Source organism: Crinia signifera, chromosome 6 (assembly GCF_055691185.1).
Source record: "Crinia signifera chromosome 6, ASM5569118v1, whole genome shotgun sequence".
Taxonomy (NCBI): domain Eukaryota; kingdom Metazoa; phylum Chordata; class Amphibia; order Anura; family Myobatrachidae; genus Crinia; species Crinia signifera.
Genome location: NC_139222.1, coordinates 254,290,401 through 254,307,834, shown reverse-complemented (window position 1 = coordinate 254,307,834; position 17,434 = coordinate 254,290,401). Strand labels below are relative to the sequence as shown.

Below are 17,434 nucleotides of genomic sequence, written 5' to 3'. Positions count from 1 at the left end.
GTGAGTGCCACCATCAAAAGGTGTTTATTTGGCCCCAGCTTTGGAGCATTGGGTGGACACCGAACTACTAAACATTGAGGAGTGCTACTCCATGAAGTGCATATATATATATATATATATATATATATATTAACTAGCATCCCACCCCTGCTTCTCACACGTACATATTTTCTAGTAACTGGGATGTTTGTAAATAAGAAATAAGAAATGTGTGACTTATAAACACATGGTCTTTATAGACCAAATTTGTTGATTTTCCTACGGATGTGATTACAAAAAAAGGCCACAGAGTGTTGGCCATGGGAAAAAAAACATTCCCCACTTAGATCAATTCCAGCTACATTCAGTGTTTGACCTGGTGCTTTATTTATGGTCATGGCAAAGCAAACTGTTATTGGGGACTGGACTAATCTAAAATGTAACAGTAAATTTGAGGGAATCATTGGGATTCTGGGTATTAAAACAGTTTCTCCAGTTCCACAGCCAATAAAAAAATTACTCAACCACCCCACTCTATGCCCCATGCTCCCCATCACACACTCCCTACCTGCCTCAGCCAGGAGATGGAGGATGTCACACAGCAAAGAGAGCTCAGAGAGGTGTTCCAAAGCCTCTTTGCTCTCTACTTTGTGTGCCTGTGGTTGCCATGTTAGTCAAGAATCTTAAGTAATTTATGCAAGCCTGAAGGGGGGAGGGGGGTGGAAACAGAACTGCTGCTTTAAGTTAATCCCAGATTTCAGAAAATGAAAGTATTATTTTAATGAATATGCCTCTAAGACAGAAAATGTAAACATTTTATTTGGCAGTCTTTTTTCAGTCAGGTGAATAAATAAATGGAAAATGAACATTATTTATCTGTCTTGTCAGATGGACATATGCAATATACTCAAATATGTACAAACTGTTAATGCAAAGACCATTCAGCTATCAAGGTTTTTGTTTGTTTTTTAGAAAAAAGTACAACTCTCAAAACCACTATACATGACAAATGAATTAACGGGAAACAAGCAATGCTTCTGTTCTGGAATTCCCAGCTTCTGAAGCCAGTCATCCAGACGGTTGTCAAGAGTAAAAGACTTATCATGCATTTTGTTCATACTGTCCATGTTAGCATTTCCTTAATGTCATTAGAATTTCAGTGGTCACGCGCTCAAGTCAATTATAACATGTTCGTATATTTGCGTAGCGCCCTTAAAACTTGAAGCAAACAGGAAGTCGTGTTTGTCTATGGACACATGTGTGAAGGATCTGGGCGCTTGGATATTCAACTCTTGAAATTTCGCAAACTTTCCCTTATCCACATCCCAGTGGAAGACCTGGGTGAAGGAATAATCGCTCCCCAGGATGGCATATTTGTGGCTGTTAATTTGTAAAGGCTGGAAAACCATTGACCCACGAGATGGCATCCTTTGGATATCGGAAATCACGGAACCTCCTTCCCACTTGATAACTCTGGAATCCCCAATGAAACGCGTTAGGCAAAGATATACATCATCCTTGTTGGAAAAGTGTTTAACAGCATACACGTCCTCTGTGTCCGGAATCTCCGCGTGTTTAGAAAAATTATTGTACTTCTTGTTCCACTGGTAAATAATCGGTCGTTGCGAGCTACTAGACAAAATCAGGTGAGGTTTGTTGGCAATCTCAAGATACTCCACATCTGTGTCCCGGTACCACATGTGTACAGACTGGTGGGAATAAAATCCATTACCATTCCACTTGTAAATTGTAGTGCAACCAGCTTTTGAGCTGTCAGCAACCACAAAATACCAGTTGTCCTCTATCCTGAAAGTCTCGATGTCATTGGGTTTGCGGATCTTGATGACCTCGATGTCTTGTATCTTGATAAATTTGTTTGCAAAAATGTCTCTTTTGTAAATATGGGAACCACCAAAGAGCTGGGCAACTATGACATAGAGCTGCTTCTCAATGACTATGGGTTTGCAGACTACAGTAGACGTGCCTGAGGGTGAAGAAAGAATGGTCATTAGACTAATAATGTGCATTCGTAAGTACGAGGCTGGATTGAAAAGTAATGCCTCCATGGCTATAAGTTTTTTATTTGTGAAAAACCCGTCGGAGAAGAAGGCTGGTGGTTATTGTCGGTACCGGACAGCAGCTTTAACATCAATGTCTGAGTTGAAGTGTTGACCCTTAAGGTGCTTTTTCATCTTTGGGAAGAGGGTTGCAGTGCCTGCAGTTCAAGGAGGATCTGCCACACCCGTTGTACAGCTCCAAACCTTGCGCCCTGTGACCTCTTTCCAAAGATAATGAAAAAGCACCTTACAGGTCAACACTTCAACTCTGACAATGAGGAGATAGCTGCTGTTCGGTTCTGGTGTCGACAACAGCCACCAGCTTTCTTTTCCGATGGGTTTGCCTGACTCGTCAAGCATTGGCAGACCTGCGTGGAAAGGGATAGGTACCACATTGAAAAGTGAATAATGTATTACATAGAGGATAAACAGAGTTATCATGTAAAAAAATAAAAGTGTTCAAATGTGTTCACAAACAAAAAACTTATAGCCATACAGCCACGTAGTTCATCAGTTATTACTCAAAAATACATAAATTAAGAGAGCGCACTGTGTTGATCTGTAATTGTTTAATGTATATAAAAAAATAACACAATTAGAAGAATCATACATACAGACAATAAATAAAAATATGATAAAAATCAATTAATAATGTCCAGCATTATACCACACAATATAACCATATTATCACTTGTATAATGGTTCATCAATTTAAAATGTGCCCATTAATTGCTCTTACCCACTGGATTTCAATTTAAAGTCTCGTTCCAATTATATAGTGGGGAGATAAATAGTTCTAAATACTACTCAAAAAGCCTACCTGTGATATTGTCGTAGTTTCTAAAAGACATCTCCACATGGTCCCATTCTAAGAAGACGCATTTACCAGTGAAGGGCTGAGCGATGACCACATACTCATCATTCATATAGGTGAAGGTGTCCACCGACAGAGACTGATAGGGCAGGGATTTGTACATGGCGAATTCTGTTACACATACAATTTTATTGATTAGATTACATGAAGAGCTACAGATCAATAAATATATATAGCATGAAAATGACAATTTGTAGTTTACTTACTGGTATATGTTAGAGATGTTTGCAAACACTCATGTTGGTTCTAAATCGATTTCTTGGCCCGATCTGCCTGTATCAGGTGAAATCGGCCCAAATTCTACTAGTGTATGGGGGCCTTAAGTCATTTGGTGATCAACAATTTTTAGCGTGGTTAAGCAGACCAGTAATGACTTGGGAGGATTAGAAGAAAGGATGATTGCTCAATGCTGCAGCCAGGCTTATCTTCCTCTCCCGCCGCTCTAACTCTGCTACTCCCCTTCAACAAAATCTGCACTGGCTTCCATTCCCCTACAGAATCCTCTTCAAACACCTCACACTCACATACAGGGCCATCTCTAATTCCATTGCTCCATATATCTCTAACCTCATCTCCATTCATACACCCTCCCGCCCTCTACGGTCAGCTGACGACTGTCGTCTCTCCTCCACCCTGATCACTGCTTCCCATGCTAGAGTACAGGACTTTGCCCGTGCTGCACCCCTTCAGTGGAACGCACTCCCTCGCTCCATTAGACTCTCCCCGACCTTGCAAAGCTTCAAATGGGCACTGAAAACTCACCTATTCATCAAAGCGTACCCTTCCACTGCATAAACCAGCTGGTTCTCCGACCCCTTGCCTGTTTACATCCTGCTATCTAACCACCACCCACTTGCTTGCACCTCTTGTAATCTGTCTGTCTCCCCTTCCTACTAGATTGTAAGCTCCTCCGAGTAGGGCCCTCTTCCCTCCTGTTGTCAAAGCCCACTTCTCTTCACATTTCACTCACAGCTCTCCTTTACTCCAACACTCAGTGACCATCTTCATACTCATCTCCATCATTGGCCTCAAGCCTCTAGTTGTATGTTGATTGGGTCCTCACTACTTACATTTAAGCTGTAATGTGTATTGAACTGTGGTGCTCTTTATTTGTACTGTATTTTTGTTATTTATTCAATGTTATGCCAAGTTTTGTCTCCCTGTATTGTTCCTTTGTACGGCGCTGCGAAACACTTGTGGCGCCTTATAAATAAAATTATAATAATAATAATAATGATTATGTTGGGCAATTTAATTTATTAGAGGATATGGTAGCAAATGTTGTTTTATATATGTAATACATCCAGTCGATAGGTATGAATGAATACTGTATATTAGCCATACAGCCTTGTTCAGTTCTCAATGTCATTACTTATGCCCCTTTCAGACCGCACTTAAAAAACGGTATTTCGCCGATTTTTAACTGTTTTAAAACGATAATCTGTGCGGTCTGAAAGGTGCAGAACCACTTTACCGTTTTAAAAAAGCTGTTTTTTTAAAATGGTTAAAATGGAGGGTCCTACCCGTTTCAGACCCAGTATTTTGGCATCAAAAACAGGTCTGAAACGGTATTTAGGACCCAGCACAGTGAATATTTAATGAGCGTTTGGGTTAACATCCCCCCCCCTAGGGCTAACACCCCCCCCCCCAATGTGTTTAAGGAACCCCCCCCCCCCCCTTCGTGCAGCCAGTACCTCTTATAAGCGCATTCTTATAAGAAAAGTGACTTTCTGAAAACGAAAGACAATTTTTTTAAACAGGTTTTCCTATGGGGCAGCCATTTTCCGAAAGTCACTTTTTTTTATAAGCGCATCCGTCCATAGTACTGCCCCCCTTCCCCCCTAGGGGGGTGATGTTAACCCTAGGGGGGAAGGGGGGATGTTTACCCGCCGGGGGGGGGGGGGGGGGGGGCGGTGAAGACTGCACTGGCTTTGACCCTGTATTTGGAAAGTTTCCAAAAACGGGTCTGCCAGTGTAAACAAAACGGCACTTAAACGGTAATATACCGTTTAAGAGATGCGGTGTGAAAGGGGTTTTACCTGGCAGACCCTTTTTTGGAAACGTTTTCAAATAAGGCTCAAAGCCAGTTATGCGGTCTGAAAGCAGCATTATTTACCTGTGGTTATGCAGTCAAAGTCTTTGGCGGACAGGCTGTTGATTTTACGTCCTTTATATTCAGGCGGGCTTTCACAATAAATCTGTTCTACCGTCGCATTGGTTTTATCCAGCCACTCTACCAGCCATTTCAGCTTGCAGTCACAATGAAAGGAATTTCCCCTTAGGTCTCTGAAAAAATATCGCAAGATCAGTATACAAATTAGAAGTCATCAGCCCATCAGTAAGTCTTTTCAGATTGTCAAACGCCCTCAATTGCAAATACAGATGCCGCAAAATTACGGCCTTGCCTGAAAATCTCTTTGACACCAAAAAAGGAATCTGCTCTAAAGCAACACCCTCAGAGATTCTGATCTATAGGCAGAACGAACCACAGTAAAGGCAATTGGGATGCGGGTGACAGTAATAAGGTCGACAGGCAATCGGTCAACTACTTTTGGTTGACATACCTTAGACTGACATGGTGAAAAGGTCGACGCAAGGTCAACATGAAAAGGGTCAACATGAGTTTTTCATGTTTTCTTTTTGTTTGTTTTTTTAAGTGTTTTTTCATACTTTGCCATCCAAGTGGGCATAGAGTTAGATTATAATAAGGTGACCATGTCAACCTAAAGCATATTGACCCTTTTCATTTGTCGACCTATGACCTTTCGACCAATAGTGGTTGACCTATTGACCGTAGACCTAAAAATGGCCACCCTATGACCCATACCCTTAGTTATCTTGATGCTACAGTCAGATTTGGTGGACTGGTAGCCAATTAACGATGGGTCCACCCAACAATGATTTAGGTTTGGTGAAATGGGGAAGACAGCCATATAGTAATCACAGCTGTAAGACCACTTGCTCAGTACTTGTGATACCACTGAGTGCAACTGTACATGTTAAGTGCCTGGGTATGGGTCATAGGATCGACAGTAATTAGGTCAACCAAGCTGTTATAGATGTCTTCCCCATCTCACCAAACATAAATCATTGTTGGGTGGACCCAGGGCCGGCGCCACCACTAGGCAGTTTTAGGCATTTGCCTGGGGCGCCGGCCACTGGAGGGCGGCATTTGGGAGCATCTACCCCCTCCCCTGGTTGGAGCCAGGTGAGTGGCGCCCCGCACGATGGAAGAGTTCAGCAAAATCTATCTAGGTCGACCATGAAAAGTCAACATACCGACCATTTGTGGTCAATTTATTGATTACAGGCCTAGACACCATTGTCCCTATGATCCACACCCATAAAGGTGCAGCATCTCATCTTGTATATATAATTTCACATATAGTGGTTATTCTTTCCTAGGGAACATTGCAGATAACAGAATAAGTTCACTTACTGTTGCGTTTAAAGAGTTTTAGCCACTGTACAATGGTGATGATTTGGTCAGATGAATTGGTATCCAACTGCCAAACCCTACCAAGCTACTTCTAATGATCCCGTTACTGAAACAGGTGGAAACCAAATACAACACGGTTATTCTGTACTATGCAAAAGTCAAGCAGGCAGTAAGGTGTAACCGTATCAACGAGCAGCCGCAACCACAGGCCACCATCAGACTTGGCCACAAACGCTGAGGAGATCCCTGGAATTGGCACCTGACTCATTGTAAACAGTGATAGAGTTTTAGCTTGTACAGTCCCGTTCTCGCCTCATTATCTCCTGCCTGTAACCGGAATATCTGTGCAGTAAGAGCAGAGGGACTGGAACGGTTGATGACTCATTCCACTTACGAAGCTCATATTTATCCTAAAACAGTTTTCCTCATGTGAATTGCTCTGCCAGTAAAGTCTATACAGACATATAATTAATTAAGGTTTTCCATAAAACAAATCTAAAAGAAAAGTGTTTATGGATTAAATAAAAGTGTCATTTGATATTCCAGATCAACTGGTTATTATTGGCAAAGTTTGATTTTCCTGCTTTTAAATAGATACAGCAGATAATACGGAGTCTTAGGTAAAAAACTGATTACTTATACAATGAAGTCCTCTCTTGCTGGTCTGTACATTTTTTTTTTTTTTTATATTTAAAAACCTCTAAAGAGCTTACGCTTCTGCAACCAAGGATTTGATTGCTATATAAAATGACATCATTGAGACCCAAGGGACTTTCTGCAATCTGCAGCAAGGTCAGATTAAATATATCTGCAATCAATCACTTTGCTTTCTTTACCAGGACCAGTGCCTGATTAACCAATAGGCTGGTTAGGCTGTAGCCTAGGATGCCAGAACTTGGGGGTTTGGGGGTTCGGTGCCTTGCAGCTGACAGCCGAGGAATAAAATGAAGGCCTAATTTATTCCATATTTGTTACCTAACACCCATCCCGATGTACTGTGGGGGGTAACACTTTTAATGTGACTGGCAGATGGCTGAGCCAATGTAACTTACTGATGGGACCATTACTTTATGTACATTGTGCTACAGCGCCAGCTGGGCAGCCTAAAGCCAAAGGTGCCACAACCATTAGATCCTACATGCCAGTTGTATAACCTTCGTTACATGCACATGGGCAGTATGACTGGTGAGTCCCTGAGGGCCCATACACTGGTGTTTAGCAGCATTACAGGGGGAGCTATTGTACATGTGTAGTCACCTAGGGCATCTGGAACCTTTAATCAGGCCCTGACCAGGACTTCGACCCCTCTATCAGGGCCGCCGAGAGGGGGGGGGGGGGGGGTGTGCAGGTACAGTTTACCCAGGCCTGTCAGGGGGGCCCGGGTCTGGACACACACACAGTTTTTTTTTTTTTTTTTTTTTTGGTGGCTGGGTGCTCTGTGTCTGCTGCCTCCCTGCATGCATGAGATCCAACTCTGGAAGTCAGCATGCAACCCCCTGACAGAGCATGTACTGGAACTCCATGGCAAAGCATATAACCCATGGCAGAGCAGGTTAACCCCATGGCAATGGGCATGTTAACCACTGGCAGAGCATGTAACTCCAGGCAGAGCATGTAAACATATGGCAACAAGCATGTTAACCCCTGGCATCAAGCATGAAACCCATAGCAACAAGCATTTAGGTAAGCGGAACTAACGGTATGTGGCATAATATGTGTGGTATATGTAATAGGCATTACAGTGTGTTGCATAATATGTAATGAGCATTATGGTGCATGGAATAACACGTAATGGTCATTACGGCATGTGGTAAAATATGTAAGGTATTAAGGTGTATGGCATAATGTGTACAGGGCACTACGGTGTGGCATAATGTGTACTGAGCACTATGGTGTGTGGCGTAGTGGGAATTATGGCATGCAGTATAATATGTAATGGGTGTGTGACATGTGTAATAGGTATTATGGTATACATTTTTGGTGCGCGTCGAAGGCGCGCACTGTCCCTGTATACCCTTTGGAAGCATTGGTATAACAGCAGGTCCGAAAACCATACAACAGCTTGGGGGAGGCAGCACTGGCAGAGTGTGCGGGAAGCTCTGACCATGGGGGCCCAGGGAAATTGTTTTACCGGGGCCCAGGATTTCTCTTGGCGGCCCTGCCCTCTATACCAAACATGCTCAAATTATTGTCATATTGGATATCGAAAAAAGTGTTCAGATGCTTTTCAGAAGCTCATTAATAAGTACAATGTAACTAACTATATGTGTGCTGGGTTTTTAAAGATGTTTGTTAAACATTTATTTTCCTGCCTTACACATTAGTGAGCGAGTCCAGGCCTTTGAAGACATCTTTTGGAAGGGATTGCAGGTTGTTATTGGCCAGGCTCCTGTAAAGCAAGCGGAATAGAACATTACTTAAAGGTGTCACTGTCATTGGTCAGCGTACAACAGAAGGAACATATGATAATTATATACAATGTACAAACATTTGTTATCAGATATTTATTACAATGTTAAATCAACTCCTAAAAAGCCTCACAATATTCATTTAATCTACTACTGTAGGTCCATTCTCCACAATGGTGGTTACACACAGGGACAGATTCAGTCCTGATCGCACAGCCACAAAATCTCAGCATCCCGCATTCAGTTAAGCTACTGCCCCGTTACAGTAAAATCCTGCCCTGCAAATGAATGTGACCACTGTGCGTATGGCTACAAATGTATACGCAGCTGTACAAGAATGTCCAAAACCCATTGTTGTAACAGGCTCACCAGCTGATGTCACAAATGCTCCACTAAACGGGCAGTTTCCACCCGCACACACCTACTTCCTCTCAATCACCTTGCAAACGTCGTGCGTTTAGACAAAGTTGCAAAACTTCATCGCAGGATGGCTTCGCGCATGCGTACTGTGAACATACGTCCTTCATCGTACTGTCATTTGTTAAACATTGAGGGTTATTCAGAGTTGATCACTGCGCATAAGTTCGGATTGTGGTGAGCCAATGTAACAACTAAAATAGTGTTTGGGGTTGGTAACGATCCGTTATTTATCAAAGTTTGTCTGAGATAAAATTGTGGGAGAAAGTGCCAGCCAACCAGCACCTAACTGTCATTTTTCAAATACAGCATGTAAAATAGTGGGTCAACTTTATCTCTTTATCTCTCCAAGGCTTAGTGCATAGACCCCTTTTGCACTTGGTGTAGGAGTGGAACACCTGTGCTGTACACTGCAAATTGGCTGGCAATACATGGTGGCATCCATTAACCCCTTCAGTGGTGGTTTTTTTAAGGAGTGCTCCCCACTGGGCGAGATTTTTATGGGGAGCCCTCCCTAAAAAAAAAACCACCACACTCTCCCTGGGTCCGGGCAGCGCTGCTGAACTGTGAATCAGACGCTGCCAGGCCCTGCTCCCCGCCGCCCCGTCCCTGCTCCCGGCAGCTGGCTTGTCATAAGCCATTGCCGGACAGGACAATACAAAAGCTGGAGGGGAGGGCGGAGGAGGAGGCGCCGCAGAGGGGAGGGAGCTCAGCAGCGCTGCCCGGTTCTAAACAGTGGCAATCCCGAAAATTTTCCGGGCTTGCCAGACTGGGCACCGAGGCACAGCCCGGAAAATTCTCGGGATTGCCACTGAAGGGGTTAAAGGTGGGTACTACAAACTGAGCGATATATCGATATCGGTCAGTGTGTATGCACTGTTCATTGCTTGCAGCACAGGAATAGTTAATACCCCTTTCAGACATACCATCATGCAATTGTCCTGGGATTTTAAAATCTTTCAATCTTTCTTAACCTATTTATACCCCTTTCACACCAGAAATGCAGGGACAAACCCGGGAATTCAGTTCCCGGGACAAGCAGGGACATTCCCGGGTTTGGACCCATTCGCACCAGAAATGTCCCTGCATTTTCTGGTGTGTGAAGGGGCGGGAAGGAGACCGGCAGGAGGTGGGGAGGAGGCGGGCAGTCGGCATGATGACGTCGGGCAGTCGGCTGGATGGCGGCGGAGGTGGACAGGAGGTGGGGAGAATACTCACCCCGGTTGCTCGTCCTCCGCACAGGCCAGGGATCCAGACAGGCGGCGGAGCAAATGATGGGACAGGCGGCGGATGAAGATGACGCAGCTCTCCGGCGCCCTCACTGCCGCCGGAGAGCTGCGTCATCATCATCCACCACCTGTCCTGTCATTTGTGCCCGCCGCCTGGATTAATTCCCGTCGGACAGTACCCGGCAACCCGGGTAAGTATACCCTACACCTTTCACACCAGCCAGGTCCCCGGGTTGAACCCGGGAACAACCCTGCTACCTAGCAGGGTTGGATTGCCGGCAAATTAGCCCGGTAATTTGTCCTGGGTACCTTTCACACCAGAGGTAGTACCGGGTTGTTACCGGACTCAACCCAGGAATTTAGGCTCTTGTGAAAGGGGTATAAGTGTCAAGAAAATTTGTCAAAATAGGTGTGAAAATCGCCAAGCAAACATTTTTATTCATCATAATGACCTGTAATGTTTACATTATATAGGGAATATAATCTTTTTTTACATAACATTTTTATTTGAATTTATATAACAAATGTGAGAGACGCCGGCATTTTTAGCGGATAGTTTGCACATCTCTCACCCTTTGGCACTCAGAGGGTTAACTTTACTACAGAGGCCAAACATTCTGCGGGTTAATACTTAAGACTCTCCTGACTGCTCACACTGCTGCCATCGCTTCCTGTGGTTACATGAATGAGATATTGTTTATGCTTCATTTACATTACAGCACTTTCATGATTCATGTTACTTACAGTATGAATCCTCCTTATTCCTTGTCTGTGTCCACATCTCTACTTTTGGCAATGTATAATGTATCTTACGCCATCCTAGATCTATATGTGTTACCAAAAACTCACAAACTCTGTCCAGTGGCATAACTATGGTGTGGCAGCCCCAGCTGTGGCTTGGGGGAGCCAGCGGTCTCGGCGCGCACTGAAAAATACCTGCTGTCCTGTACGAATACAGTTTGCTGTCACTCAGTAGTAGTGGCTGTGTACTGTAGCTGCGTGTCGTACATTCTGGGCCAGATGTACTAAACAGAGAGTGATAAACCTACAGCCAATCAGCTGCGAACTGCCAAGTCACGGGCTGTGTTTGAAAAATGACAGGTAGGAGCTGATTGGTTGGTGGTTTACCACTCTCCATTTTATCACTTTTCAAGGCTTAGTACATCTCGCCCAGAGTCTAGGAGATAATAGATGGAATCAGATTGGTTGCTATGGGCAACATCCCATCTTTAATAGAACGCCCATCTTAATAAATGTACCCCTTTGTGTTCTGCACAGTGCACCTTCTTAGATGGCCTAAAGATTCATTGAGAGGTATTTGCATAGGTGCGGGGCACTGCATGTGGGAACCTCAGCTTTAAATAAATCGGCCACGGCACTAGTATCAGATGCAGGTGCGGCTGCGGCAAAAGGGGTGAAACCATTTAGGTGCTGTAGATGAGTATGAAAGCAATGCTTTTTATGTACACCTCTAGTGGACAACTCCCCGGGTCAGCTCCACACCACGGAAAGGCAGGACAGCCCCTGAGGAATGGGACAGTTGGGACTTGGGAAGTATGCTGTGTGGGGAAGTGATATGTGCACTACATCAGTGGTTCCCAAACTTTTTTGAATCACGGCGCCCTAGAACATCAAAATGTTTTCAAGGCACCCTAGGCCGAATGTTTCTTATTGAGAAATTTTTGTGGGACTGCTATGCTACAGATGGAGCATGGCCCATCTTTGCAGAGGATGGCGGAAGATTCGCCAGCCGCCATCCCCCACCAGCTGCCGTAAAGGGACGCGTGCGTACAAGATGCGCACGCGTCCGCTTACAACGGGGCTCCCCCGGGTCCCTGCCGCCTCGCCGACGGTCGCCCCGGGTCCCCACCGCCTTGCCACACCCCCGCTAACCCTGTCCATCTCCCTGAAGCGGAGACAGACAGGGTTCCCGTCCCCCGCCGACGGGAAACTGGGACGCACGTGCGTGGGAGACGTCTCTATTGCCGGCGCTCGCCAGTGCAAGGGATCTGGCAAGTGCCGGCCAAAGATGGGACACGCTCCATGTGTATTACTGATGCCTGTCCTTGTGTTTCCCTCCTATGTCCCTATAGATTGTAAGCTTGCAGCAGGGCCCTCCTATCTCCAAGTCTGTCTGTTGTTACCCAGTTTGTTTTATCACTGTCTGCTATTGTAAAGCGCAACGGAATCTGCTGCACTATATAAGAACCTGTAACAAAATCTGCTGCACTATATAAGAAACTGTAACGGAATCTGCTGCGCTATATAAGACACTGTAACGGAATCTGCTGCGCTATATAAGACACTGTAACGGAATCTGCTGCGCTATATAAGACACTGTAACGGAATCTGCTGCGCTATTTAAGACACTAACGGAATCCGCTGCGCTATATAAGACACTGTAACAGAATCTGCTGCGCTATTTAAGACACTAACGGAATCCGCTGCGCTATATAAGACACTGTAACAGAATCCGCTGCGCTATATAAGACACTGTAACGGAATCTGCTGCTCTATATAAGAACCTGTAACGGAATCTGCTGCGCTATATAAGAAACTGTAACAGAATCTGCTGCGCTATATAAGACACTGTAACGGAATCTGCTGCGCTATATAAGACACTGTAACGGAATCTGCTGCGCTATATAAGGCACTGTAACGGAATCTGCTGCGCTATATAAGGCACTGTAACGGAATCTGCTGCGCTATATAAGAAACTGTAACGGAATCTGCTGCACTATATAAGACACTGTAACAGAATCTTCTATGCTATATAAGACACTGTACCGGAATCTGCTGCACTATATAAGACACTGTAACAGAATCTGCTGCACTATATAAGACACTGTAACATAATCTTCTATGCTATATAAGACACTGTACCGGAATCTGCTGCACTATATAAGACACTGTAACAGAATCTGCTGCACTATATAAGACACTGTAACGGAATCTGCTGCGCTATATAAGAAACTGTAACGGAATCTGCTGAACTATATAAGAAACTGTAACGGAATCTGCTGCACTATATAAGACACTGTAACAGAATCTTCTATGCTATACAGTATAAGACACTGTAACGGAATCTGCTGCACTATATAAGACACTGTAACAGAATCTGCTGCGCTATATAAGACACTGTAACAGAATCTTCTACGCTATATAAGACAATGTAACAGAATCTGCTGCGCTATATAAGACACTGTAACGGAATCTGCTGCGCTATATAAGACATTGTAACGGAATCTGCTGCGCTATATAAGACGCTGTAACGGAATCTGCTGCGCTATATAAGGCACTGTAACGGAATCTGCTGCGCTATATAAGACACTGTAACGGAATCTGCTGCGCTATATAAGACACTGTAACAGAATCTTCTACGCTATATAAGACACTGTAACGGAATCTGCTGCACTATATAAGACACTGTAACAGAATCTGCTGCACTATATAAGACACTGTAACGGAATCTGCTGCGCTATATAAGAAACTGTAACGGAATCTGCTGAACTATATAAGAAACTGTAACGGAATCTGCTGCACTATATAAGACACTGTAACAGAATCTTCTATGCTATATAAGACACTGTAACGGAATCTGCTGCGCTATATAAGACACTGTAACGGAATCTGCTGCACTATATATAAGACACTGTAACGGAATCTGCTGCACTATATATAAGACACTGTAACGGAATCTGCTGCACTATATAAGACACTGTAACAGAATCTGCTGCGCTATATAAGACACTGTAACGGAATCTGCTGCGCTATATAAGAAACTGTAACAGAATCTGCTGCGCTATATAAGAAACTGTAACAGAATCTGCTGCGCTATACAAGACACTGTAACGGAATCTGCTGCGCTATATAAGAAACTGTAACAGAATCTTCTACGCTATTTAAGACACTGTAACGGAATCTGCTGCGCTATATAAGAAACTGTAACGGAATCTGCTGCGCTATATAAGACACTGTAACAGAATCTGCTGCGCTATATAAGACACTAACAGAATCTTCTACGCTATATAAGACACTGTAACGGAATCTGCTGCACTATATAAGAAACTGTAACATAATCTGCTGCGCTATATAAGAAACTGTAACGGAATCTGCTGCACTATATAAGACACTAACGGAATCTGCTGCTCTATATAAGAAACTGTAACGGAATCTGCTGCACTATATAAGACACTGTAACGGAATCTGCTGCGCTACTGTATATAAGACACTGTAACGGAATCTGCTGCGTAATATAAGAAACTGTAACGGAATCTGCTGCACTATATAAGAAACTGTAACGGAATCTGCTGCGCTATATAAGAAACTGTAACAGAATCTGCTGCACTATATAAGAAACTGAAACAGAATCTGCTGCGCTATATAAGAAACGGTAACGGAATCTGCTGCACTATATAAGAAACTGTAATGGAATCTGCTGCGCTATATAGGAAACTGTAACGGAATCTGCTGCGCTATATAGGAAACTGTAACGGAATCTGCTGCGCTATATAGGAAACTGTAACGGAATCTGCTGCCCTATATAACACACTGTAACGGAATCTGCTGTGCTATATAGGAAACTGTAACGGAATCTGCTGCGCTATATAAGAAACTGGAAATAATAAATAAATACATTTAGAAAAAAAATATTAAATTAAGTACATTGTGTGTATATGTCACAGTTATCTGGTGACAGACAGGATTTGCTCCTGTTTGTCCACATATATTACGATTGGCAGCCACCAGCACTAGTTTTGCCTTTTACATTGACCATTAATAATATGAAATGATCCTGGTCCACCAACCCAAGGCACCCCTGCAAGTGTCCTGAGGCACACCGTTTGGGAATCACTGCACTACATACTGTAGAAGTATTGCTGGAGGAATCTGGCACGTCTCCATGGTAACCCCTTCCCTGAATCACACAAAGCTGTGAAAAAAAAAGCCTCGTTATCATATCACAGCGGAGGAGTGATCTATGTACTGTAAACACTGCTGTTAGGATATAAGTCTCTAAACTAAAAAAATGGCTGATATTGACCCCATATGAAAGTCATTAGTGTATTTTCACTATTTGCGCTAATTGTTATGTAATGAAGGATACACATATAAGCAAATCAATATCTACTAACTACTAACAAGACAGTCAGTTTGTAGGTAAAAGAGCATTCTGACATAATGTACCAGGGCCCTCATTCTGGTTGCCTTGCAAAGCAGCGTTATTTTGCTGCTTTGCGAGCCTTGTAGTGCCGCCCGCCATTCGCCCAGTAATTCGCCCTGTCTGCCTCCTGTACGCCCACCCCGCTGCGAGCGCCTCTGAGTCTATGCAAGTCTCCAAGGGTGCCCACAGAGCTTCTATATCGGTCCCCGTTCACAACGTGGTGAACAGATCAGAATGAGGGCCCGGGTGCCTTAGTGTAAGCCTGACATGCAGTCATCCTGTGCCAGTAACTAACTACTGAGTAATGCAGTAGGTACAGTAGGTGTTAAGCTTGGTAGACATCACATGGCACTAAAAACTATGTAATATCGATAATGATTTCCTATGAACTGCCTGATACTCACTGACAAACACTATAGGGGGTTAATGAGAGCGGATAGCTGTTGTGCAAATTTGCAAGTGGATCGATTAGAAAACTACTGCCTACGCCAGGGTTGCCGACTTTTAAAATCTCCTCTCAGGGAGAAGCTTCGGGGGGCGGGGCTTGAGCGTGACGTCATTAAGCCTCCATGATAGGAAATGACCCGATTTGCTGATCGCCGCCGAGGGGGTGGGGCTAAAATTATGCGATTCTGCCACTTTATCCCCTCCCCCTCATCGGAGATCAGCATATCCGATTATTTAAATGCTGTGGTCAGGGGGGGGGGGGGGTAGCGGGGGTTCAAAATTTTTGGGACCCTCCCGGCCATTCCGGGAGGGTAGGCAACCCTGGCATATGCGTACAGATTGTAGTGCACACACGTGAGGCTAAACAGCGACAAAGATCAGTGGTGACTTTTTTACAATCCCTTGCAAGTTGACTGATGGGAAGCCAGCGTTTGGGGGTGGTAGCCATTCGTATTTTGTTGTCTCTATCTCTGTTGCAGAGGTGCGGAGGGTCAGAGTTACACAAACTTGCACAGACTCGAAAAATAATTAGATGGTGAGTGAGCGATCCATCTGCAAACCTTGTACAGGGAGGGATTTCAATCTGTCTGGGCTGCGGCTATCTGATCACAGGCCTCTGCAAATTCGCAGCAATCAAGTCTGAATTAGGCCCACACCAATTTTTTTTTCAGTTATACAAATATAGATTTTGTTGCCACTCAATGTGGATATCCAAATTCACATAAACATTGAAAAAACCCCATGGTGTGGAGCTCTGAGCCCCTAGAGCTATGGGCACCCATTATAGTTACATCACTGACTGTTTAGGGTGTCTTGAGTGCTGGGTTTGGGAAACACTACATTGCTGGCAAACTATGGCCCTCCAGCTGTTGTGAAACTGCAATTCCCATCATGCCTTGCCACAGTTTTGCTGTTAGGGAATGCTAAACCTATGGTAAGGCATGCTGGGATGTGTAGTTTTACAACAGCTGGAAGGCCACAGTTTGGCCATGCGGCATGCCTGATGTAATCAAAGGAAGGGGTGCTGGCTGGTCAGCATTAGGATCCAGCAAATATGAAACCATGGAAAATGTCATCTGTGTACTGAAAAGCAGAGAGAACACTACAAAGGCAAACAGCTGACTTAGATCAGGGCTTTAATTATTACAGTATTGACTATTACAGTAACTTCCCAATTTTCTTTATATTGAACATATTGAAATATTTAAGTATATTTTGTGTGCATATTCTATGAATGTCAACAGAGAGTTCCGCTATTAATACATTTTGAGCCAGCGACTCTAAAATGCATATCATAGTACCGATCTGGTCAGTGCCCACCACAGTTGTGCTGTACAGCCAGACAAAAGAAAAGCAGCTACCAGGAGTGACCAGGAGAGGGAGCCAGTGCACACTACAAAATATTTGCAGGAAAATCTGA

At 44.0% G+C, this 17,434-nt stretch overlaps 1 protein-coding gene across 2 annotated transcripts in view; it reads right to left on the bottom strand.

The window, feature by feature from the left end:
- Positions 1–776: 776 nt before the first annotated feature.
- LGI1 (leucine rich glioma inactivated 1) overlaps positions 777–17,434 on the bottom strand; it is a 49,130-nt gene continuing 32,472 nt past the window's right edge. For both annotated transcript variants that reach the window (XM_083149380.1, XM_083149379.1), the window contains 4 exons: positions 8,667–8,738; positions 5,027–5,196; positions 2,857–3,021; positions 777–1,963 (listed from right to left, as the gene is read on the bottom strand). In XM_083149380.1, the coding sequence (XP_083005506.1) occupies positions 1,143–1,963; positions 2,857–3,021; positions 5,027–5,196; positions 8,667–8,738 (1,228 nt within the window). In that variant the 3' untranslated portion in view covers positions 777–1,142. The remainder of the gene's footprint in view (positions 1,964–2,856; positions 3,022–5,026; positions 5,197–8,666; positions 8,739–17,434) is intronic.